At 36.1% G+C, this 25,511-nt stretch overlaps 1 protein-coding gene across 1 annotated transcript in view; it reads left to right on the top strand.

The window, feature by feature from the left end:
* The window catches only part of pgm5 (phosphoglucomutase 5), a 30,233-nt gene that overhangs the window by 1,693 nt on the left and 3,029 nt on the right, over window positions 1–25,511 (top strand). Inside the window, exons 2-9 of the mRNA XM_051117992.1 lie at window positions 2,017–2,179; window positions 3,983–4,129; window positions 4,226–4,351; window positions 4,436–4,626; window positions 5,436–5,590; window positions 15,783–15,898; window positions 19,985–20,120; window positions 20,502–20,685. Coding sequence (XP_050973949.1) covers window positions 2,017–2,179; window positions 3,983–4,129; window positions 4,226–4,351; window positions 4,436–4,626; window positions 5,436–5,590; window positions 15,783–15,898; window positions 19,985–20,120; window positions 20,502–20,685 — 1,218 coding nt within the window. The remainder of the gene's footprint in view (window positions 1–2,016; window positions 2,180–3,982; window positions 4,130–4,225; window positions 4,352–4,435; window positions 4,627–5,435; window positions 5,591–15,782; window positions 15,899–19,984; window positions 20,121–20,501; window positions 20,686–25,511) is intronic.

Below are 25,511 nucleotides of genomic sequence, written 5' to 3'. Positions count from 1 at the left end.
TATTTACAAAGAAATTTGATAGATATTCTTATCTGTAATCAGAAATGCACTATTTTTTATTTATGTATTTATTTAGATATAAACATTATAGATTTTGTATAATAAAATGCATTATTTATTTATTTAGGAAATTTGACTAATATTTGTTTGTTTGTTTATTTATTTATAATTTCCTAAAAATATGATAAATTTTTTTAATCTATATAATAAATGTTTTATTTATGTATGTATTTATTTATAAATCTCCCATTATTTATTTATTTATTTATTTATTTATTTATAGATTTTCTAATTTGTATAACAATAAATGCATTATTTATTTTGTATGTATTTACAAAGAAATTTGATAGATATTCTTATCTGTAATCAAAAATGCACTATTATTTATTTATTTATTTATTTATTTATTTATTTATTTCCACAGACATTTGATATATGTTCTTATCTATAAACAAAAATGCACATTTATTTGTTTATTTATAATTTCCTAAAAATGTGATAGATTTTCTGATCTGTATGATTATAACCAATAATATCTTTACTATTGTTTATTTATTTAGATATAAACATTATAGATTTTCTAATGTGTGTAATAAAATGCATTATTTATTTATTTAGAAAATTTGATAGATTTTCTGATCTATAATCAAAATGTATTTTTAATTCTGTTTATTTTTGTATTATTTGTTTTTATTCGAGAGTATCTGGATTTTGATATCCTAAACAGCAGAGCATTTTCTTGGAAAACCTAAGAAGCAACAAACTAAGCACGTAACGAGAGAAAGTTTCAGAGCTAAATCTCTGTGCTGGCCTGGCCAAATGTATCCTGTCTTATCTGTTGTGCCATCCCTCCCCTGCACACTCTTCCTGGAGCGCCGCTGCTTCCCTTGTTTTGACCTCTCATGTTCATGTCAGAGCTATGGGGAAACCCAGAACTTACGGCACCGAGCCAAAATGCTTCATCAACTCTGTTCATCAACATTTCTAGTGTATTTTATTCTGCCCCTAATGAAGATATAATGTTTGGTTTAGTCTGCGCATAAAGCCAAGTCATTGTTTATGATGCTCTAAATTCTTTTATTCCATTCATATTATAAAATACAGCCACATCATCCCTTCGTCCTTAATTCTCCTTCTCTGTATCAGTGACATTCTTTCATACAAACTCGGTAGCTCTCAGAGGGATGATATACCGAGGCTGTGTATCCAAAAGCAGAACCTTATATGGATAAGCTGCTCAAAGAGTGCTGGGAACACAGTTCACACTCATCAGAGATGCAAGTAAACGCAATGGCTAAAGAAAAGAATCAACCTAGTGAGGTATTTAATTGGCATATTACTAAAAAAGAGGGGGGGGGGGTCAGTGCACTTGTTCATCATTTTAAAAGCCTGAGTGAGGGATGCCAAATAACTCACTATTAATAGAAAGTGGCTGATCTTGTAAAGCTTAATGAGTCACAAAGTTGCTGAGATGTATGAGTTGCTGTCTTGTGAGCTAGAAAGAAAGAATCTGTCAGTAATCTGAATGCTTGACAAAGGAGGTTGCAATTTATGGCAAATGGAATTGTTTTGTCTAGTCTCCTAGTACTTAGAAATTGTTAGTGTGGGTTGCAAGTAGAGAATCCTGCATATGTCCGTTTGGTTTTGTCCCTGAGTCAGCTTGACACTCCTACAGGAATGAGCTACCAGACAAATGTAGCTGTTGATCTGGTATGCAGCTGTACCCATGACTGGCGCCTCTGACGGGTGCAGGTTTAAAGCCCACCATATAATGTTATGATAACCCTTGCATAACAGGTGAAGGTCTGAAAGCAAAGAGCCTGTTAGAGCCTTTAAAGTGCGCATTTACACTTGTCGTTTCGACTTCTATGATTTACTTTCTTCTGTGGAGCAGAAGGTATTTTAAAGACAGTTGCATGTTTTTGTTTATACAGTAAGTCAGTGGAGTCCAAAACAACACTGGATTTCATTGACTTAAAAAAAAAACTGACTGAGATAAATCAACTTTGATTTCAGATTGGACGTCTGGTCATTGGACACAACGGGATCCTGTCCACCCCAGCGGTCTCCTGCATCATCAGGAAGATAAAAGCCATTGGTGGGATCATCCTCACTGCAAGCCACAGTCCAGGAGGCCCAGGAGGAGACTTTGGGATCAAATTTAATGTCGCTAATGGAGGTGAGAACATTAGAAAGCATAGAGACACACTGTGTGTGTGCGCCCTCAGAATGATAATAGTAACATAATACTTTTTAGTGTGTTATATATAATATCAGCCTGTAAGGGAATAGCTGTGGCTGTGAAGTTATGACTTCAGGTTAACGTTACTTTATTGTCTATTTACAGAAAAACACAGTGAAACCTAAGTGGAATAGTGTTGTATATCTTAAATCTTACAGTAAAAATATATTCTATGGATATATACTTACATCTACGGACCTAAATTTACTGAAAATGTATTGCTTATCTTAAATATATCTTTTTTTTTTTTTGCATATTGATTCTTAATACTGTGGTGTTACCTGAATGATCCACAGCTGTGTGGTTTTTTTGTGTTTTTTTTTGTTTGGTGATATTTGTTTATGAGTCCCTTGTTTGTCCTGAACTGTTAAACTGCCCGCTGTTCTTCAGAAAAATCCTTCAGGTCTCACAAATTTTCAGCATTTTTGTGTATTTGAACCCTTTCCAACAATGACTGTATGATTTTGAGATCCATCTTTTCACACTGAGGACAACTGAGGGACTCATATGCAACTATTCACACAATGCATTAAGAGCCAGGTGGTGAAAACTTTTTGAATTTGAAGATAAAAGGGTAAATTTAACACATTTGGAAACATGTATGTATCTTCTGTAGCTTCTGAAGGGCAGTACTAAATGAAAGAAAATATGATATTTAGGCAAAATAAGAAAAATGTACATATCTTCATTCTGTTCAAAAGTTTTCACCCCCCGGCTCTTAATGCATCATGTTTTTCTTCTGGAGCATCAGTGAGCGTTTGAACCTTCTGTAATAGTTGCATATGAGTCCCTCAGTTGTCCTCATTGTGAAAAGATGGATCTCAAAATCATACAGTCATTGTTGGAAAGGGTTCAGATAGACAAAAATGCTGAAAAACCAAAGAATTTGTGGGACCTGAAGGATTTTAACTGTTAACTGTTCAGGACAAACAAGGGACTCATAAACAACTATCACTAAACGAAAAACACAGCTGTGGATTATTCAGGCAGCAACACAGTATTAAGAATCAAGTGTATGTAAACTTTTGAACAGGGTCATTTTTTATAAATGTTACTGTTATTTTCTCTTGTTGACTATATGTAAACATCTTTTATGTGAAATATCTTACTGAGGTCAGTAATAAATAAAAAATAACATGCATTTTGTATGATCCCTTTTATTTAGGTAAAAAATGATTAACATTTTGCAGATTCTGCAAGGTGTATGTAAACTTTTGATCTCAACTGTACACACACTATGTGTCAAAATGCCCTATTTGCATATATCTTCGTAGACATAGTAATTTAGGTCTTAAGTGAAAGCAAACAGCTGAGAAAGAAAATGTGTGACAGTTTATTGCATCCGAGCAGCTCTTAAAGTGACCGCACTCTAATATTCCTGCTGTCTGTCATTCATGTTAATCAAACAGCAACTAAATCACTGTTATAACTTTAATACGAAAAAATATATATATTTACACAGTGAAGAATATGCAGTGATTTTTACACATTTGATTACTTTATACAATGTTTGTAGCATTTCCTTTTCTATGGTTTCAAAAATTTTTAAATATCATAAAGACTTTGATTAATGCAAAAATAACTATATTGTCATATATATTGTTACTGTGAAATAAAATGTATGATTTTTTTAATAATATGATTTTGGTCATATCACCCCTAGAGCCAACTTATTGTTATAGGGCTTTGTATAATATCAGAGATATTCTATTGAAATCTGTCACTGTATCCTGTTTACAGGACCATCGCCAGACACAGTAATGGAGAGGATCCATCAGGTGAGTCGCACACTAGAGGAATACGCCATCTGTCCTGACCTCCATATTGACCTGTCCCGTCTTGGCCGTCATGACTTTGACTTGGAGAACAAGTTTAAACCCTTTAGAGGTGAGGCGTTTTAACTTATTCCAGTGTTTTCAAATGTTTTTATCAGAAACTTCAGTTTACTGTCATGTAATAAGCTTAAAAATGTTCTGTTTCCAGTTGAGATTGTGGATTCAGTTGAGATCTATCTAAACTTGCTGCGGGGAATATTTGACTTTGGTGCCATCAAGAGCTTGCTGACAGGTCCAAAACAGCTGAAGATCCGAATAGATGCCATGAATGGAGGTAAACTCCTGTAGACAGTTGCAAATACTTGTATGCAAATTTATTTCGGCTTGTAGAGTCATATCTTCATGTCTTCTGTTTCAGTAATGGGACCATATGTCAGAAGAATCTTATGTGATGAGCTCGGGGCTCCAGCTAATTCTGCTGTTAACTGTGTCCCTCTGGAGGACTTTGGAGGCCAACATCCCAACCCTAACCCTGCATTTGCTGCACCTCTGGTGGACTCCATGAAGGGGGGAGAGTTTGGCTTTGGGGCTGCTTTTGATGCAGATGGGGTGATTGTCTCTTATCATCACATAATCACTTACAAGCAACTTACAAATTACAAAAACACAGAAAAAATGTAAAAACTTCAAAGGAATAATATTCAAGCAGAAAGCATAAAAATCAAAGCTGTAAACCAAATGATTGCCAGATTATTTGATTATTTTCAGGGTCAGGGTTTGATTGCAGTTCTTTATTATTATTTATCAGTTTTATCTGTTTTTTATTCTGTTTTATTTTTTTGTTATCTCTGTTTCTTAATACTGAAAACAAGTGAAAAAAAGAAGTTGTTTTTCATACTGTTGAGAAAACAGCAAATACGCATTTTGTTCAAAAGTTTGGGGTTGGTAAAATTTTTTATATTTTGAAAGTCTATTATGTTCAATATTTCAAAAATAAATGAAAAACAGTAATATTATGATAAAAATGCTTTCTGTTTTAATATATTTTAAAATGTAATGTTTTCCTGTGATAGCAAAGCCGAAATTCAGTTTTCAGTGTCACATGATCCTTCAGAAATCTTTCTAATGTGCTGATTTGACACTCAAGATAGATGTCTTTATTATTATCAATGTTGAGAATAGTTGTTTTGCTTAATTTGTAGATTTCACAAAGTCTTTACTGTAGCTTTTAGCCATTTATATATTGTATACTGGATATATTCTTCATCATTTTTAATCAATCAGTGATCAGTGAGGAAGAAATGAAGATCGAGTAACTTGTATTTTAGATAAAATATCACAGAGATGCTTGTTTATTCAGAATAAATGACAGACTATTGACTATTATATAATCTTGGATATGTTTGTCTTATGTATAGGATCGTTACATGATTATGGGTGAGAGTGGATTCTTTGTGAGCCCGTCAGATTCACTGGCAGTGATGGCTGCAAACCTCTCCTGTGTCCCTTACTTCAGTCAGAGAGGAATCAGAGGTTTTGCCCGCAGTATGCCAACCAGCACAGCCATTGATAGGTAAGAAAACCATGCTAATTTACAGACTGTGAAAAAACCCTATTTTTATCTAAAGAACATTCATAGAAATGTAGGTGTTATATGTTTTTGATAGGATACCTGCACTCTTAGAAAAAAAGGTACCCCACCCTGTTGAAAAAAAACAGCATATGCTGGTTAGGTATGTTTTTAAGCATGGCTGCTGGTTTGAGCTGGTTTAAGCTGGTCCTTAGGTGGTCATATGCTGGTCCTAAGCTGGTCCTAAGCAACTAGCTCAGGACCAGCTTAGGACCAGCTCATGACCAGCACAAAGCAGCTCATGACCAGCTAAGGACCATCTTAAACCAGCAGCCATGTTTCAAAACATACCTAACCAGTATATGCTGGATTTTTCAACAGGGCAGGTACTAATAAAAGTACACTTTAATAAAGTTTCCATTTAGGGATAAATAAAGTACAAAGTTGTACCTTTTAGCTATTTAGGGGTACTGCCCTAGTGATGGTTTTGTACCTTTTTTGCTGACAGTGTGTACCATGCTCTCAAAAGATAGTGCTGAAATGCTGTTATTCACAGACATGCTGCAGGCCTTGCTGAAATTTAACAAATCATCACTAAAAGTTACTCAAACCACTCTGTCTGATAAAAAAAAAGTCTCAGTAACCTCCACACAGAATGATCATATTGAGCATTGTTAGCTTTAAATTCAGTTTGACTGTTGTGCACAAACATGAATATCAATTACAACTGATTTGCTTGAACTTTTATTAAACCCACTGCCAAAAACACTTGTTGGTTCTGCTTAAAGTGATTTCACATGGCCTGCAACATTTTTTTTTTTTACTCTCACATTTTTGTCAAATTAAAGGCATAGTTCACCCAAAAATGAAAATTATGTCATTAATTACTTACCCTCATGTTGTTCCAAACCCGTAAGACCTTTGTTCATCTTCAGAACACAATGACAGCAAGACAGCAATGTAGCAGAAATGTTCCCAGAACTAGAACATTGTTAAAATAGTCCATGTGACATCAGTGGTTCAACCATAATTCTACGAAGCTACAACACTTTTTATGCACAAAGAAAAAATAGCAACTTTTTTCAACATTTCTTCTTTTCCACGTCACCGTCCTCCACCATTATCGAGAGTACTACAGTGTGAAAGTACCATGACCACACCGCTGTCTATGCAAGGTCAGAAAGCACTCGGATTTCATCAAAAATATCTTAATTTGTGTTCCCAAGATGAACAAAGGTCTTATGTGTTTGGAACGACATGAGAGTTATTAATTAATGACAGAATTTTCATTTTTGGCTGAACTATCCCTTTAAAAGTCAGTGAGATTTTCCCTTAACATACTGTAAGAGTTCAGGGCTGTTTAAATAAAAGCCAGTCAACTTTCAGAATAATTGATAAGCTCATGTTCAGGGAGGACATCATCCATCAGGATCTTTCCACTCTCTCACAATTAGTTTTCCGCTTCTCATTCTGTCCGGTGCAAGACACTGAGCGGTAAAAGCATTAGTGATGGGGCCAGAGGTTACAGCATGGAGACTCACTCCCTAAGAATAACAGTGTTAGCTCAACCCTGCGCTCCTGCAGACACCATTCACCCCACTAAAAATAACTTTCAGGGTGCATCATATTAAAGACCTGCCTGCTTTGAGACAGGATCTTCTGCTATGAGAAATGAATAGTGATATTGTACAGTTTGAGAAATGTGAAGTGTAATTATTGGGGGTGTTAAATACTTTCTCCTATCCCATGCGATTTGGAGCTTATTTTGTGGCTGTGTGCTGCTCAAAACTTTGCCTAGTCTGACACGGCAACAGCTCAACCAATGGTGTGAGTTGGGGGCGGGGTTATCTGCTTTGCTGACCAATGGGGAACAGGGAGTGTTCAAAAAAAAAACCTGTCTGAATACAGTGCTGTCTGAGATTCGCCTATAAGCTTTCAAAAATCATTTTAAATAGAAAAACTTTATAAAGTCATTCACACTGTAAATCACTTAAATGAGAAAACCAAAAAACTGACAAGCCAAAACCCACTTCATTGGCCCAACTTCTCTCCTATCCACTAAACAATGCACTAATCTTAAATGGGACATTGGATAATTTTTTTTAGGTTTAGTTTAGGATTTAGTTTAGGTTTCTGGCATGCCTGCCAGCTCAGAAAACCTGAGAAAACAAACACATACACGCACACACACACACACACACACACACACACACACACAAAAACCACCAGTCGATATGCCCCATGGAGGAGAGAGGCGGGGTGAGCAGTAGCTCATTATCATTTAAAGAGACATGCACCGAAATGGGTCATTGTGAACAGAGCTGTTTTTGACAAGGTAAAAGGAATGGCTGTGAGGAATTTTAGCGAAAGTATGTTGCAGATATTTCATAAAGACCCTAAAGATTCATTCCAACTTGTGGAAAATGAGCATCCGATGATGTCCCAGACCGCCATAAAGTGCATACTGTGTCATAATGGAATTAGGTCTGATTTCCTCTCATTATTATTGTTTTTGTTCTGTGACTCATTATTCACTTCCTGGAGGCTTTGCAAGGTTGATTCAATGTCAGAAACACAGTGTCAATGAGAATTTAACTACTGGTGTGGCTAAGATAAAGAAAGAGAGGTTGAGTCTGCATTTGGCCTGAAGTTATACCTTACGAAGTATATCCATAGCTAAGCAGACTGTCATGTTTTCCATTCTGTAAATGATAGTTAAGTAAGTATGGGTCCTCCCAGCCTTCCCTTTCACAGTATCCCTTACATTGAAGTCACCCTTTAAATCTGAGATGTTGCCTTCAAGGCTAAAGGTGCGGTCAAACTAGATTTCTTGTTCCATTCACTTACATTTGTACATATGTGATGGATAATGGCAGGACAATAATTTTGGCTTTTGCTACATTATTAGAGTTGAAGTTTAGTGAACTTTAACCTGCAAATTTGCATAGAAAAAAGACTAATAATGGAGTGGTCACAACTGACCTTTTGGCTCAATAAAAAGAATACAAGCATAAAAAGCTAAAGTTTCAATTGTATACATTTTTATATTTAATTTAATGGATGTGAGCATAATGCAAAAGCAAACTTTTTTATTTGGGATGCCATTGCAGAAACGTGATATGTGATTAGTAAGATTGAATTAAAAATCACAAATCAATCAGTAATGTTTTGCCATATATGCCATCACCATATTATTTTCCAGCAAAGATTAATAATAAATATAGAAATACTATCTACATAGCTGTTAATAAGATACTCTATACACTTTAAGATAAACCATTTGAATTCCCAACACCACTAGAAATAACGAGTCAGAAAGGAACTGTTAATTATCTGTTGAAAACATCCATAATCAACACATTCTTGTATTGTGAGTCCTTAAAAGTCATATTTTATGGTTTTGGAGCTGAGTGTCTGTGTTCATGATCTGTATTATTCTGTCCAACTAATCTGAACTGTTTTTCTGAGGCATGAATGTCTCTTGGGTGTGAGTTGTTGGAGCGAGGCATCTCTGCCGCTGTAAACCTTTTTAGGCGACGAGCGAGCTCTAGGCTGTGGCTGTGTTTATACTATGGACCTCTCAGGAGTGTGTGTTTGTTAAGTGGCAGTGGAGATAATCTACTGCTGATCTGTGTTTGAGTGGTGCGGCTCTGTGTCTTTATACTGTGTGTGTGTGCGTATGAGTGTGTTTAGGGATGTAAGGATAGAAAGGAAACATCTGCCGTGCTCCCTACACGTGGGAAGGGGAAGAGAGAATGTGTGTTGCAGTGTGACCATGGACTGAGAATGAACTGATGAAATATGGGAAAATTATACACAGGACAATCAGTCTAACTGTAACTGCAGTCCTAGTGTGTTGGCTGTAAGCATATTTCAAACCCATCTAATTTAACGATAGTTTTTCTAGAAGTTACATGCGTGTTTATATTACATCCTGGAGCTTTTTGTGCATTAGTGGTGGGGTTTTAAAGTGACCCTTTCTGCCGGTTACCTGGTTCCCCCCACTAGGTGGCAACAAGAGACTGTTTTTATGAGTGAGTTATTCATGTAGAGTCGTTCACCTAACTGGGCATTGCCATCGATGGTCTTTGGAATCAACTGTCAAATGTTTGGATAACCCGACAACTGCACACGTCGTAGCATTATGGCTACGACATGGCCAATAGAACACGGCCGCTCAATGCTCAATGTTTATACGGCACATTTAAGAAGTATCCCAGAAGTAGCTCTCTACGCTGCTTTGCTAAAGATACACAACAACGTCTCCTTCAGTTAAAATGAATGGCTAGTGGCTGCGATATACATAAACCTACCAACATCCGTCGGCATGACTTTTCGTGAGAGGAAAAAATAACGCTTTAGTTGCATACCATTGGTTAATGGAATGCCGTCTTTTCGTAGTTCGTAATTTTTTATCAACATTTTTAAAATATCTGTAAAGGAAACACAGCTACTGATTAGTTCTGGAACCGAATAAGTGACTGTCTTTAGGAGTAAGTCATTGAATCATTCACTGAACTGAATTGTTCAACAACACTGATTCATTCAGGATGAAATAAGCGACTGTCTTTATGAGTCCGTTTTTTCATTTACTGAACCCATTCACTGAGCAGCACTAGGAAGCCATTCAAATGTGGAAATTTTTAGGAATTTTTTTTTTTTTTTAATTTGTGAATGAAAACAAGATTAAAGGGCACCTATAATGCAAAATGTACTTTTACATGTTGTTTGAACATAAATGCGTTGGCAGTAGGACTGTAGAATTTTATCGATGAATTTGAATGTATTGTTTTGCCACGATTTTATTTTTTAGAAATCGAGGAATCGAAATATTACCAAACATTAGAATTAGACACTTTGACAATATGCCCATAACAATAAAGAGAAAAGAACAATACAACCACATGTCAGCGCACATGATTAACGGCTCACGTGTGACGTGATCATACCGCTAGGCGCCATTCACACAGACTGCACTTCTGTGTTGACAAAGATGCGAAGCAGGCAGTGGAATAGGAAAAACATGCTAGCAGGTTGGAGTGAACTTCTTTTAATCTGAGCATTGTGTATTTGGAATGCCATTTCGTGCATGTGCAAAAGTCAAACGCGTCCATGTTTACATAGAAAAAATGGAAAAGATGCGTAATCGAATAAAAAACCTGTGAAGAACTCCTACTGTCTGATATTTCACGTTTGCATCATGGCTGTGAAGGCTGAAAGCTGCTGTTCATTGTTTTTACACAACATTTATAGTTAATAATAGCCTACTGGTGTTATACCTTTGATCATTTTGAATTTGAATTACCTTGACTTTTCAGATTTTTTAAAAGCACTTTCTTCGTATTATTACTTAACATATAATATGTATAAGACAAGTTTGTACAAGATGTAGTTGTAGCTCATGCATCTTTCCTGCAAAGATATTTAACAAGTGATTTGTTTAACATTTACAAGTTTACAACTTCTTGTGTGGTGCATTTAGAAAAGAATTTTCTTCCAAACTAGAGGGTTAATAAAGAAAAAGTTACTTGAATCATGTTGTAGTTACATTTTCAAGCTGACTAGTTAGAAATCATAAAAAATTGAGAATCGGTCAAACGTTCTGAAAAAATCGGGATTTTAATTTTTTGCCATATCACCCAGCCCTAGTTGGCAGTGTGTGTACACAACCACGTTTATAATGAAAAATCCAAATCCACCTGCTCCTCTTTTTTTTAATCCCCATAAATCATAAGCAGTGTCTCAGAACAAGCCATTCGCAAAATCTGTAAAACATGACGTCACATTTTACAGGCCCTGCCCACGACTGCTGACGGACACTGCCCTGTTAGCATAGATCCCGCCCTGAGTAAGCCACACAATCCACCATGTTTATCTTCACACTAAAGCATTTAAAAAGCAGCATTCAAGTAAGAAATGTCTTCTTATTACAGCTATAGATATTGTTAATTCCAGAGCAGTTTCTGATGTGTGCACTCAGAAAACTGTATATCAGAAGTTTGAACTGATATAGCTTTAAAACTAATGATATTAGCGTGATAGACATGATAATCAAAACCAGATAGATGTTTTTTGGCAGGGTATCTGAGGAATGAGCTGTAAAGGCACAGCCATATTCTAGAAAAGGGGGCAGGGAGCAGCAGCTCATTTGCATTTAAAGAGACGTGCATGAAAAAAGAGCATGTTTCTGCTTCCACTCAAAGTAGGCATTTTCAAAATGATATAATGATCTGTGGGGTATTTTGAGCTGGAACTTCACAGTCACATTCTGGGGACATCTGAGACTTATATCTTGAAAAATGGGCATAATAGATGCCCTATAAGAATGCTAACAACAACACTTTTGCTCAGGTGATATTGCCTGCACACTCCCTAAAAGGAAAGTAGCTCGTTTCTTTTTTCCCCCTTTTTGGCTCAAACAGTTTTTCCATTTGGTAATGCTAGTGATGATCATGTTACACACTTGACATGAAATTACATAAATCTTTGAACTAAAATATGCATAAACAGCAGATTATTTGTTTGTTTCTTAAAACCTTATCTTAAACTTTCAGTGTTTGTGTATGTTCATTTTGGTCATCGTTGTCTGTGTGCTATGCCACTCACTACACTTTAGAAGCTCCTTGAACTATTTGTTTAATTGTAATTAATCAATTTCAAGCACTGTTGGTATTCAAAGGTTGACTTTCGAAAATGTTTTATTATACCTTGGAGCAAGGAATGTAAATGGAAATCATTTTAGTACAACTGGGATACCATCTTAATGAGACTGGCTGTCAACTCACGCTAACATTCTGCCAGTTGATAATTGGGTTTATTGCCAGATTGAGGTTAGGAACAGCTGCCGACTTTAAAAACCCAGCTGAACACATTATTTTCCAAATGCTTCAAGTCTTTTCTAGACGGAATTGTTAGTTAAAATCCAGTCACACCCACATGGACACATGTGCATGCAAAATATTTCAGATGCTGGATTAGAGATAGCGCTGCTTGTGTTGGCCGCAAATATGAGAATGTATAATCGAAAAACAAATCATAGGGTCAAAGATTGCAGTTTGCTGTCCTTATGCCAGGCTTTCCATTTTACTTGTCCCTTGAGTCAATAACACTTGTTTTCCCATATTTAGTAATTCCACCCATGAGTAAACAGCTGCATGTTAACTCTTCTCATTTACATCGGTTCCCTCTCATCTGTCCCTTCATCTGATGGGATCTCAGCAACTCATTACCCATGATGCCAGACTGCAGTGTCTGAAAATAGTTAGGAATCTAGCCAACTATCCAAGATCAACAAACAGAGGAGGAGAATTGCAATTGCGTTCCCCTTTTTGTTTTCTCACTCTCTTTCATTATGACACTGAATAACTTTCTTTTTCATAGCCATCATACAAATCCTCTATCTTAACAATGATGTTGTATGACAGTATTTGTCCAGAAGTCGGCCTATTTCTGTGACAGCTCGCAGGAGTTTGACAGTATTAGGAAGTTAAACAGGTGCAGACTACACACTGATGATTAAAGTGCTGTTTGCTCCTCCAGGCACATGGCGGAATCTCAAAATAAATGTCAGCCAAAATGTCGGCATGGTTTCTGCTTTTTGCCTTATAAAGACACTGGATTGAGACGGCAAAATATGCAGTTTAATTTATGAATCAGTCCAAAGGACAGATACGAAATGTACTACCAAAGAATGTGTAGAAAGCTGAATATAATTTTGTTGCTCACAGTACATTAAATGATCATTACCTTGACATCCGTCTTCTTTCACAGAATGTCATTCGCTGCTGTTTACCAGTCTTGTATTTAGATATAAACATGGATTAGTCTTTTTTTTTTTTAAACTAAAAGCACATCCATCTGCCTCTAGTCTGTTTATGATTTCTCATTTTCCTTTTCTGACGTACAAATGAAAGAAGTCTGAAATGTACTTGTGTTCACAAAACTTCCAGACAACATGCATCTTCATCTTATTATGCAGAGACATTCCCTGGACTTCTGTAGCTGACATGGTCCAGAGCTACTGCTAACACTCATAAACACACTGCAAACATTTGGCAGCATGACTTTGTGCTGAAGGAAAAATCCATTTTTTTATTGCACTATATTATATTATATTATATTTATTATACTGCATTAATAAAAATACAAAAATACTGCGCAGTTGAAGTCAAAAGTCTACATACTTCTTGCAGAATCTGCAAAATGTTAATTATTTTACTAAAATAAAAGGGATCATACAAAAGGCATGTCATTGTTTACTTAGTACTGACCTGAATAAGATATTTCACTAAAATGTGTTTACATATAGTCCACAAGAGAAAGTAATGGTTAAATTTATTAACAAAAAAACAAATTTGAATATGAAGATCAGGGTAAATTTAACTTTTTTTTTTCTGGGAAACATGTAAGTATCTTCTGTAGCTTCTGAAGGGCAGTACTAAATAAAAAATATGATATTTAGGCAAAATAAGAAAAATGTACGCACTTTCATTCTGTTCAAAAGTTTACACCCCCGGCTCTTAATGCGTTGTTTTTCCTTCTAAAGCATCAGTGAGCATTTGAACCTTCTGCAGTAGTTGCATATGAGTCTCTCAGTTGTCCTCAGTGTGAAAAGATAGATCTCAAAATCATACAGTCGTTGTTGGAAAGGGTTCAAATACACACAAATGCTGAAAAACCAAAGAATTTGTGCAATCTGAAGGATTTTTCTGAAGAACAGCGGGCAGTTTAACTGTTCAGAACAAACAAGGGACTCATGAACAACTATCACTAAACAAAAAAAAGAAACACATTTATGTGAAATACACTGCCCTCCAAAAGTTTGGAAACGCCCTAAAAAAGTGGGGTTTTGGACAATATTGACATAAATCCTTTTTAATTTGTGATAATTTTGCATTGATAAGGGACAACACAAACTACGAAAACATATTTTATTACATAAATAGTTTATACGTAGAAAAAAAATTAAATTTTCGGTTCATCAAAATATCCACCATTAGCAGCTATTACAGCTCTGCATAATCTAGGCCTAAATTCATTGTATTCTAAAAATTGTAATCTAAACTAACCAGGCATCACAGCTGGCAAAGGGACATGTCTGACTTTGACATGTATATATTGCCATTATTATGTAATCAAAATTAAAATTATTATTATTACATATTATTAATGTATTTGCACCAAAAAATGATAAGGATTTATGCTGATATCGTCCAAAACCACATTTTGCCAGGTGTGTTTCCAAACTTTTGGGGGGGCTGTGTATCTTATTCACATCAGTACTAAATAAACAATAACAAGCATTTTGTATGATCCCTCTTATTTTGGTAAAATAATTAACATTTTGCAGATTTTGCAAGGTGTATGTAAACTTTTGACTTCAACTGTATATAAAATCTGTTGACTTTCACAATCTTTATTCCATTATATGCCAACGGTGACTGTTGAAAAAATAGCAAAAAGCACTTCTTGCATGCCTGTAACTCAAATATTAAAAATTTCTTAATATCCTTTTATATTATGGATTTAACAAACTTTTGGTATCTTCATTTTAAAGGCCCTCGATTAAATTCCAGAGATATGGAGATCTTAATGCAGCTCCATGAGTAAACTGGACAACTGTACACATTCTCAGTGGTCAAAAACCAAATGTGGGTCATTTTGCAAACAGCTGATAATTTTTTCCTTTTAAAGAGGAGTATCTGAAGAACAAATAATGTCGAAACTAGAAATGCATCTCGTGATTTTCTATCAACACAATTGCGTAGAACATACCTGTCTGAGTGCTATAAATATTCTCTAATGAAGATTGCATGCCTGTAACTATAAAAAGCATCCAAGACATTAATTCTTAACCAACTTTCATTTTGAAATCTTAATTAAGGCTCATTCCCATAGACAAGCTGTCATTTTTACACTCCTCTAATTTGACTCCAAATCTCAGGTGAAACTTGTCACTTTGATCCCCCTCTACAAATTAGTGGATTACTAAGTAAATACACATCTGTGACATTTAATATATATATATATTTTTTTATCATTCTGGTTGAGTTGACACGGAATGACCCAATAGCACATTTTACAAATACTTATAGAGGGGTGATGCTGTTAACCAATGAGATAATGGCGTTCTTTTCAGATTTGATCTTGGCCAAGTAAATGCAGTGGAATACTCATGCTTCCTGTTTGTTTACAGGGTTGCTAAGGCTATGAAGGTGGCGCTCTATGAAACTCCCACAGGCTGGAGATTCTTTGGCAACCTGATGGATTCTGGGAGGTGCTCGTTCTGTGGAGAAGAGAGCTTTGGAACAGGTGGGTGCCATCAGAGTCCTCTAAAAGCATATAAAAGCCCTGCTTGAGCTTTTACAGTTAAAAGTCATCATGAATCATCTGTCAATATTTACTTTATTTACAATATTTTCCATATTGTGCCAAACCCATATGATGTCATTTTTCCCCATTCCCATGTGAAAGCATTCTTAAAGAATCGTGGCGTTTTATCTTATTGACATTTTCAGAGGTAGTTTTATATTAGTGCATGTCTTCTGACCGCATCCAAACTGTAGGTTTTTATCAGTGTTCTGCTATAAAATGATAGTGATTCTTCTGAAATGGTGAGAAAGTGAGAGTGGTTTTTGCTGGCAAAAGCAAACGACTACTCCTCTGCTTTTCTCACAAACGCACAGGGCGGGGGCACAGAAGAAGAAGTTAAAGGAGTGAGAACGACAGAGATTTAATGGAAATTAGTGGTTATGGTTGGTTAGTCCCACATATGAGTTGTTGAGTGATAAATACAATCAAAACCTTCATCTAGTCAACAAGATCAGCATGCAGGTGTTGAGACTTTAATGGATGTTTCTTCAACGACAGGCCCTTTTTATCTCTCGGGAGTTAAACTAAAAACATTTTAATGTGCATTCATAATTTATATTTGCAATTCTTGCAAAGTACATTGTTTTGAAGTACCCAGAACTGCTCAAGATGAACACATAGGGCTAATTTAGATGCTGTGACAAAATATTAATTGCTGTAGTCTTATAAAAATGTGTAATTCATTTGAATGAATTATAAAAAAAAAAAAAAAAAACTAACGAATTTCTTGAATGAATAATTCAATGACAAATACATTTTTAAACAGTCAATTGTCGCCACTAAGTGTTAAAACAATGTAATTAACAAACAGTATTTAAAGCGCCAATTTGAAGCGACATTTACTTTCAAAAGATGATCTGCGGTGTATTGATCGCTACCATAGACATCATTGTTTATGTCAGAACTATAGATGGTTAAAAAAGTGTTTATAAAGCTGTTCCATACCTAAATTTATTTACTGCTAACTGCTCTCTGTGTCAGCGGCAGCACGGATACAGATTTGAATGTTCAGGAATGACTTTATCAAAGTAGACACAGAGGAATCGTTGACATTTGGAAATAAGATCGCGTGGTTGTTCGAATCGAGATCACAGTCTTTTAACAATTAATCGTGCACCTCTAGCAGTACCCTGTCAAAAGGTACTAATTTGCACGTATGGCACAGTTTGGTCAGTTACCCGGATGCCGTGCAATATTTTGACTAACTAAAGTTAATAGGTGGTAAAGATACGTACGAGCAGTATTAATTGAGATATTAGCCTAATATTTCACCTACCTGACTGGAAATGATAAGAACAAACACAAATTTTGTCAAGAATCTTGCCCTGAAAATCCTGGTTCAGTTTGGCCAACCACAAATGACTTTTGTTCCTCAGACAGTTTTTTGCACACTTCTCCTTGATTTGTTATACGTTTTGGCAGTCTACAGTACTCCAAATGTTTATCCCGGTCCGACTGATTAGTACAGCCCAAAACATGACAATAATTGACCATTTTCAACAGCAATAATAAGCCAAATTTGCAAGTTCCATTTGGTCCATTGCATTGTTTACTTTCAGTGCTGCCAATATGGCTGATTGATGACATGTAGTAAAAACACTCTATAGGTACACTTAACCTTTGTGCAACCTTTTGGACATTTTTGTCCTTTTCCGTCTTGTTTTTTGTGATCATTTCCCCTGTGTTATTGCCAGCTGCATACATTTTGGCACAGGAATGTATTTTTTTTAGTATTTTACTATTCAACTCCATGTTCTTTAATAAATCTATTTTGCTCTAGGTACAGAAAAGTGTAACACTCAGCACCATTTGGACAAAAAATGTCCCCACTGAAACCCATTAAAACTGCTATTTTTAATCACAGTGCGATTCAACTGTAAAATAATGCCATTTTTAGTTAACAGACATTCATTCTGTTGGCAAGGCTTCAAAATGACATTTTTCTACCATTTTTTTACCAGATGGTGCAATTTGGGGTTTGCCTAATAAAGGAAATACTTGCTTTATTCCTTCTTTCTGCTTCTGCAAATTATAGAGCCAACTGGATAAATAATGCAGCTATAATTGTGTGGGTGTGTTGATATGGATGTCAGAGTATGGTTTGTATGCGTGTCATAAAAAAAAATTGTGTGTGTGTGTTCTTGTAATATTTAAGAGAGAAAACTGCTGCAAATCACAAATTCAACCACTGTGTGCACCAGCTGAGGTTTGCTGGCATCTTATGGGGAAAATTTGACACTGCGTCCAAACAAAATCTTACTGAAAGCTCATTTTTTGAGATATCAACCTCAAATTTGGAACACAGCTTGTTTAGATTCATGGCTTTGAGTTTCTAGCAGGTTTAGAGTTCAACATGTTTCATAAAATATATATTATATATAAAACTCTTTAAATTGTTATGAAGTTTTTTGAAGTTTTTGAAGTTTTAGTTTTTTTGGTAATTGGTACACAAGGGTTAAGGAGCAACAAAATATATGTTTAAAGTGCTAATATGTACGCTAAAGGTACTAATATATACCGGTTAAGTGTAAATAAGGTACAAAGATGTACATAATCGTTTTCATACCTAAGGGTATTACCCCAGTGACTGCTTGGTACTTTTTATTCTGAGAGTGTGTAGTCATAGGAACTCCCTTATGTGTAGGTGAGCCCCTGCATGGTATGAAATGGTTGTGTTTTGGTTGGCAGCTGAATGTGGAATCAGCAACTGGCGCTGAATGATGTTGCTGGGCAGACAGACGCTTGGCTCTCTGGGCAGCAGGGTCGATCTGTAAAGCCTCTGGGGTTTTACGCCATCACTAAGACCTTGAGTGAGACACGAGGCATTGTCTGTATGTGTCAAAGGAGCAGCCTGCTCATTATTCAACATGTTCCGACTTCACCTCAGGATTACTGTGCTGTCATGGGTCACTTGTCTGTAGTGTTTTCTTTTTCTTTTCCTGTCAGTCAAATTTTCATGAAACACTTTAATATGCAAGACATATGTTCTGTACATTCATCGTTTGTTTTATCTGTTGATGTAGGTATTTGGTACAAATTCAGTGTGTTTATGGAATTAGGCAAGTTTCCCTTTTGGCAGTGAACCAGGTCGCTTCTGCGTCACCGTTATTGTTTTGTGAGCTGAGGGAAAGTTAAAAGATAATAGTCTGACAAGCTGATAGATGTTGAAATCTGCGTTTGAAGTGAACTTTATTGTGTTTTATTGATTTTAGGGGTCAAAAGTAATTATGCAACAATGTTAGGTTGGCTTACAACAGTCTTTGGCTGCTGATGTGATATGCGGTAGGCCTGAGCATTTTTTCAGTACTCCAGCATTAGTCACATACAGAGAGCAGCTGTCGGATACACTTTTCCTGATGTATGATTACACGAAATAAACCAGATCAAAGAACGAAAGTCAAAGAGAAGATGTCAAGCATAATTTGAGAAGATGAAGAGATGACGAGGGGAGTGACTGCTTTCATTTAGTCATTATCTTTTTCTACATTACATCTGTTTTACCTAAAAAATGTGAATTATCTGGGCTTTTTAGGTTGTGTTCAGGATTTTATATTACTTAAATTGCTCAAAAATAAACACTGCTGTTCAAAAGTGTGGGGTCAGTAAGATTTGTTGTAAAGAAATTAGTACTTTTACTATGCGTTCAGTTGTTCAAAAGTGACAGTAAAAACATTTATAATGTTACGTTAGATTTCAAAACCAAAGAAATGCAGTTGTTTGAACTATTTATTAAAAAGTCCTGAAAAAGCAGCACAACGAATCAAATCAGCATATTAGAATGATTTCTGAAGGATCATGTGACACTGAAAACTGGAGTAATGATGCTGAAAAATAAGCTTTGCAACACAGGAATAAATTGCATTTTAAAATATATTGAAATAGAAAAAGGTTGTTTTGAGTTGTTATAATATTTCATAATTTTACTGTATTTTTTGGTCAAATAAATGCACTTTTTGTAAACATACGAATGTTGCAGTTTTGAGCAGTAGTGTAACTCAGATGACTCTTTTTATCTCTCTGTTTTAGGTTCAGACCACATCCGAGATAAAGACGGCCTGTGGTCAGTTCTGGTATGGTTGTCCATCATGGCAGTGCGTAAGCAGGGGGTGGAGGAAATAGTGAGAGATCACTGGGCCAAAATGGGACGCAACTACTTCTGCAGGTGAGCTAAATCAAAAACAGCATCTTCCCAAGCAACCATTTCTTCCCAAGCTTCATTTCTAATATCAGTCTTCAGGTCTCCCGGGACATTTTTGGATATTTCTTTGTGTATACTTCTAGTACCAACCCTCTCAACGGCTTTTCCTATGAGACAGAGTAGAGTAGGCAGCATCTCTTTAATGTGTGCCTAGATTGTTTTTGCCTTTCCCATACATGTTTCCCACATTCACCATATTTAGCTGTACTTGTAGATGTCATGTGAAAATCCTTGGAGCCCTCCAGATGGTCATGTATTTGTTATTTATTACTGTAGGTACTATGTTGGTAGTCTTTTACATTGACCTACTATAGTGTTTGTTGTATTTTATTTCGTATCTAAAAGGTTTGACTATGAAGGGGTGGACGGCAAGGCAGCGTATTACCTCATGAGAGATCTGGAAGCTGTCATCACTGATAAAGCTTTTACCACTCAGAAGTTTTCTGTGGGCAATAACATCTACAGTGTGGAGAAGGCTGATAATTTTGAGTACATTGACCCGGTGGACGGCAGTGTGTCCAGGAAACAGGTCAGTTCAATGGTTCGAGAACATGAGAGATGACCTGTCGAATTGCAGTCACACTAGACTTTGTGCTTTATTTATGTCCATTCATACAGATTGTTCTTTGTTTTATAATGCTTTACAAAAGCATATTTGGCAAATTATTGTACCTCCCATCCAATAAATTGCAGTAAGCTTTGTGCTTTGTTACTTTGTTAGATTTCAAATTCTATCCTTTTTTATTACAGTATTTAAACAATAAATGCCTTTTTGGCGCTGTTTAATGTGGCGTGGCAGATTGCTGTGGTGCCTTAGTTCAACATAAGGAAAAATCAAGAACAGGGTTGCCAGGTTTTCACAACAAAACCCGCCCAATTGCTTCACAAATTTAGCCCAAAACTAGCCCAATCGCGTTTTGAGGAGGGTCCCCCATTAAAAAACGTGTTGCGTTATTTTGTCGAGGTTCCCCTGGTAAATTCGCATTCCAGGGTGCAAAATATGATGTTATTGGGGTTGCTGAAGCCCGCGGACATGAAAAACAACCCGCAGCAACAGTGTTAAAGTAGCCCATTTCTGCGGGAAAACCACGGACTTGGCAACACTGACCGAGAAACACATGTGAACTGATCATCTCCTCCACTTTAATACCGGTTTTAGCACGAAAAGAAACATGAACAAACTTCCGAAGGTATGTTCAAAGCAAGAGTACAATTTATCAAAATCATATCCTGTCTCATTTAATCGCTCAATCAGTGTTTCAACCACGAAAAGATGTCAGTATAACAGCTTTTAAACAATATGTCATATAATGTAAATTTACCTCAGAAACATATTCGGTGACCATAAACCAGCTTAAAAAACTGAACTCTACAAAGAGCATTTTGCTAAATATATGCACCATATAACATATTCATCATAAATTTTTACTGTTCTTCAGTGTTTAATTTATGTTTGAATAAATCTATGAAGTTTTTCTATGACAGCCACCATTTAAATGTTTATATTTCAAAAAACAAATTGGAGTAGAAATATAATTATGTAATTGTAATTTTATTATTATGAAAACTTCATTGAGTGTAATTTAAGCGTTTGTATACAAATCAGTTAATTTTAACCTTCAGTTTTATAGTAATGTAGTACCAGCTGACTCTCATGTATTTAAGAGCTTTAGTTAGAAAATTTGGAATCTAATCGAATTGTAAAATTTGTGTCAAAACCCAGTCCTATAGGTTTACATTGCATTTTCATCATGTTTTCTCCTGAGTTCAGCATGTGTTTGTAGGATTTTATTAATGTTATTGAAAGAAGTATTCTTATGCTTACCAAAAATATAGTAAAATACAGTAAAAATTCACCAGAAATACAGTAAAAAGTAATATTGTGAAACAGTACAATTCAAAAGAGCTGTTTTCTATTTGAATATATATTAAAGTATAAACTATTTCTGTGATGCAGATCTGAATTTTCAGCATCATTACTCCAGTCTTTAATGTCACGTGATCCTTCAGAAATCATTCTAATATGCTGATTTGGTGCTCAAGAAGCATTTCTTCTTATTATTATTAATGTTAAAAACAGTTATGCTGCTTAATATTTTCGTGAAAACGGTGTAACATTTTTTCAGGATCCTTCGATGAATAGAAAGTTCATAATTCATTTTAAAATTCACATTTAACAGTGTCCATAATGTATTATTGATTTTTAAAAAGTGAACTTTAGGTGAGCGTTTGATGGTGGCAAAGGTCATCTAGATGAAAAAGTAAGGGAAATGAGCAAGATAGTATCTAGTGTTATGGTGAGGAGAGCCAAACTTCAAACATGATCATGCTTTAAACTGGCTGAACAAACGAAAATGAATCTTTACAGCATGTGTGTTTAATTAATTTGAAATGAACCGTTGTAAATACTTGATTTGGAGATGAAAACAAATGTGCGCATTGGTCCCCAGCGCACCTTATTCATCTGAGATAATGGGGAAATGTCAGAGATTTTGCAGCTTAGTCGCTCGTATAAAGAGCTGCCAGGGTTTTGTTGAGCATTAAGGTTTTATGTTCAGCAATTATACGCTATTTAGTACGGCACGCGTCCTGTTGTACACACGGACCACCCAGTGGACACGGACTTGAGTGGGATTCCTTGTTTGGGCATCTGCATTCACACTTTGCCGCTTATGTGTGTACGGTATATACGGCATGGCCGAAATGAACAATACGCACGTGCCGAGACTCTGTTAAAATTTTCATTCAGCTGCTCTCTCTCGCTCACTCCTTTTTTGGAGGATGTGCTAAAGCACAGAGACACACATGTGCTTAATAGTAACGGGAGAAGGATGTTTCGGTAGATGCTTTATCTTTATCTGGCCTGGATTTGCTGTACCAAGATGCAGAGCCCTTTAGTGGTCTGTGTCACGCACACACATAAACACTTGTGAAGTTTACCCAGCTGACTCATTCTGTTCTGACCAGGAATTTATGGAAACCACCTTCTCGCTCTCCAGAACAATCTCTCCAAAGACAAACTGATGTAGTTAAAGGCATCTGCCAGCAGGGGGTCACTGGTTGCTAACCAGCCAAACCTTGACCTCTTGACACTTTACCCTTTGCGTTTCGACACCTTATCTACTTCTCATCTCATTTATATTTCAGAATGGCAATCGTTGTTATACATGTAAATATACATTGTGTTCAAAGTCCAAATCAGCATAGTAGAATGGTTTCTGAAGGATCATGTGACACTGGAGTAATGGCTGAAAATTCAGTTTTGCCATCACAGGAATAAAGTACGTTTTAAAACAAATTCAAATAGAAAGCATTTCTTTTCAACTGGAATATTACTTTACTATATTTTGGATCAAATATATTCAATATTTGTGAGTGTAAGAGACGTTGTACATTTTTTTTTTTTTTTTTTTTTTTTTTTTTATGAGCCTCATGATTTGGTGTGGTTTGACACTGGTGACATGGGGTCACGGCCTGTCGTTCAGTCAGTGATCTCCCACTGACTGTGACAGTCACTTCAGTCGTCCGGCCGGCGTCTCCACAGCTGAGTGTGTATTATTACAACAGACATTCCTCCCAGTGCCGGATTGTGTCAGCTGTCCCGGTCCTCCTCTCTGCGTGTCTGTAGGGGGCCACCGAAAAGACACTCAGCTGTCGGAGACCATGACACACGCAGACACACACCAACACAAATATTACATTTATAACAGTGGTTCTGGTTTTGATTCAGGGCCCAGATTAGGGCCCAGTATGGGACACCAAACTTAGCCACATGCCACATCCTTTCCTTTCCTTTAGAATTTTCATTTTTGGGTGAACTATCCCTTGAATAGTGTAATTATGTAGGCCAGAATTATTAACATGACCTACAACCCCAATTCCAGAAAAGTTGGGGCGTTTCGTCAAATGCCAAGAATATGTTATCTGTTCATTCTCTTTAACTTTTATTTAATTAACTAAAGTACAAAGTGTACAGTGGCCAACTTTTAATTTTATTTTGTACATATAACCAAATTTTGATTTTCATGGCTGCAGCACTTCAAAAAAGTTGGGACAGAGGCATGTTTAACACTGTGCCACATCAACTTTCCTTTTAATTACAATGTTTAATTATTTGGGAATTGAGGATACTAATATTTCAAGTTTTGCAAGCAAAATTGTTATCCAGTCTGGCTTGATAAATAAAACTGATCATCGTTGTCTAATTCTCCTTTTCATGACTGGTCATACATTTTCAGTAGGAGACAGATCTGGACTGCAGGCAGGCCAGTCTAGCACATTCAGTCTGCGTCTACGAAACTGTTGTAGCACATGCAGAATGAGTCCTGGTATTGTCTTGTTCTAATAATCATGGACTTCCCATGAAAGACGTCATGTGTGTCTGTACAATCCCAATACATGCCGCCATTTCAATGGTACCTTCGCACATATTCCAGTCGCCAATGCCATTTGCTCTGCTGCACCACCCATATCTGACATATTTGCATCTGTCAGTGATGAAAGTCTGGATGGTCAGTTTGGTCTTTGGTACTGAGAACTCAACGTCCAACATCCAACACACATTTCCATTGTCTTTTTGACTGAGATGAGCTCTGGCCCAGAGAACCCCATGGCATCACCGCATAGAATTGATATACAGCTTTCTGCTAGAGTAACAGAAATTCAAGTTGCCTTAATAATGCAGTTGCAGAATGTGTTAAGTGACAGCAGTTTTCTGAAGTACTCCTGAGCCCATGTGGCTGTATTTAACACCGCAGCATGACGGTTTCTTATGCAATGCCATCTGAGGGGTCAAAGGTCATCCACATTCACCTGAGGTGTCTTGCCTTGCCCTACACAGACTGACATTTCTCTGGGTTGCCTGAATCTTTTCACAATATTATGTGTGGTAGTTGGTGAAAGACCTACATTTTTTCTAATTTTCTATTAAGAAATGTGATTTTTGATTTGTTTGACACTTTTATCATGAAATTTGGCACAAGGTGATGAGACATGATCCAACTTTGCTTGCAAAGACTGAAATGCTCCTTTTATACCCAAGCATGATATCCTAACCTATTTCCATTTCACCTGCTTACTGTGAACTGTTTCAAAACAGTTTAATTTGGATATTTTGCCTCTGTCCCAACTTTTTTGGAGTGTGTTGCAGCCATGAAAATCATAATTAGGTTATATTTACAAAATAAAATTAAAAGTTGGGAATTGAAAACATTGGAAATGTTTTTCTTTGTACTTTAGTCTATTAAATAAAGGTTAAAGAGAATGAACAGATACCATATTCTTGATATTATGGCATTTCACGAAACGTCCCAACTTTTCTGGAACTGAGGTTGTAGTTGTAAATAGAGAAAATTA

The sequence above is a fragment of the Labeo rohita genome, chromosome 8 (assembly GCF_022985175.1).
Source record: "Labeo rohita strain BAU-BD-2019 chromosome 8, IGBB_LRoh.1.0, whole genome shotgun sequence".
NCBI lineage: Eukaryota > Metazoa > Chordata > Actinopteri > Cypriniformes > Cyprinidae > Labeo > Labeo rohita.
This window is presented reverse-complemented; position numbering and strand designations above follow the sequence as displayed.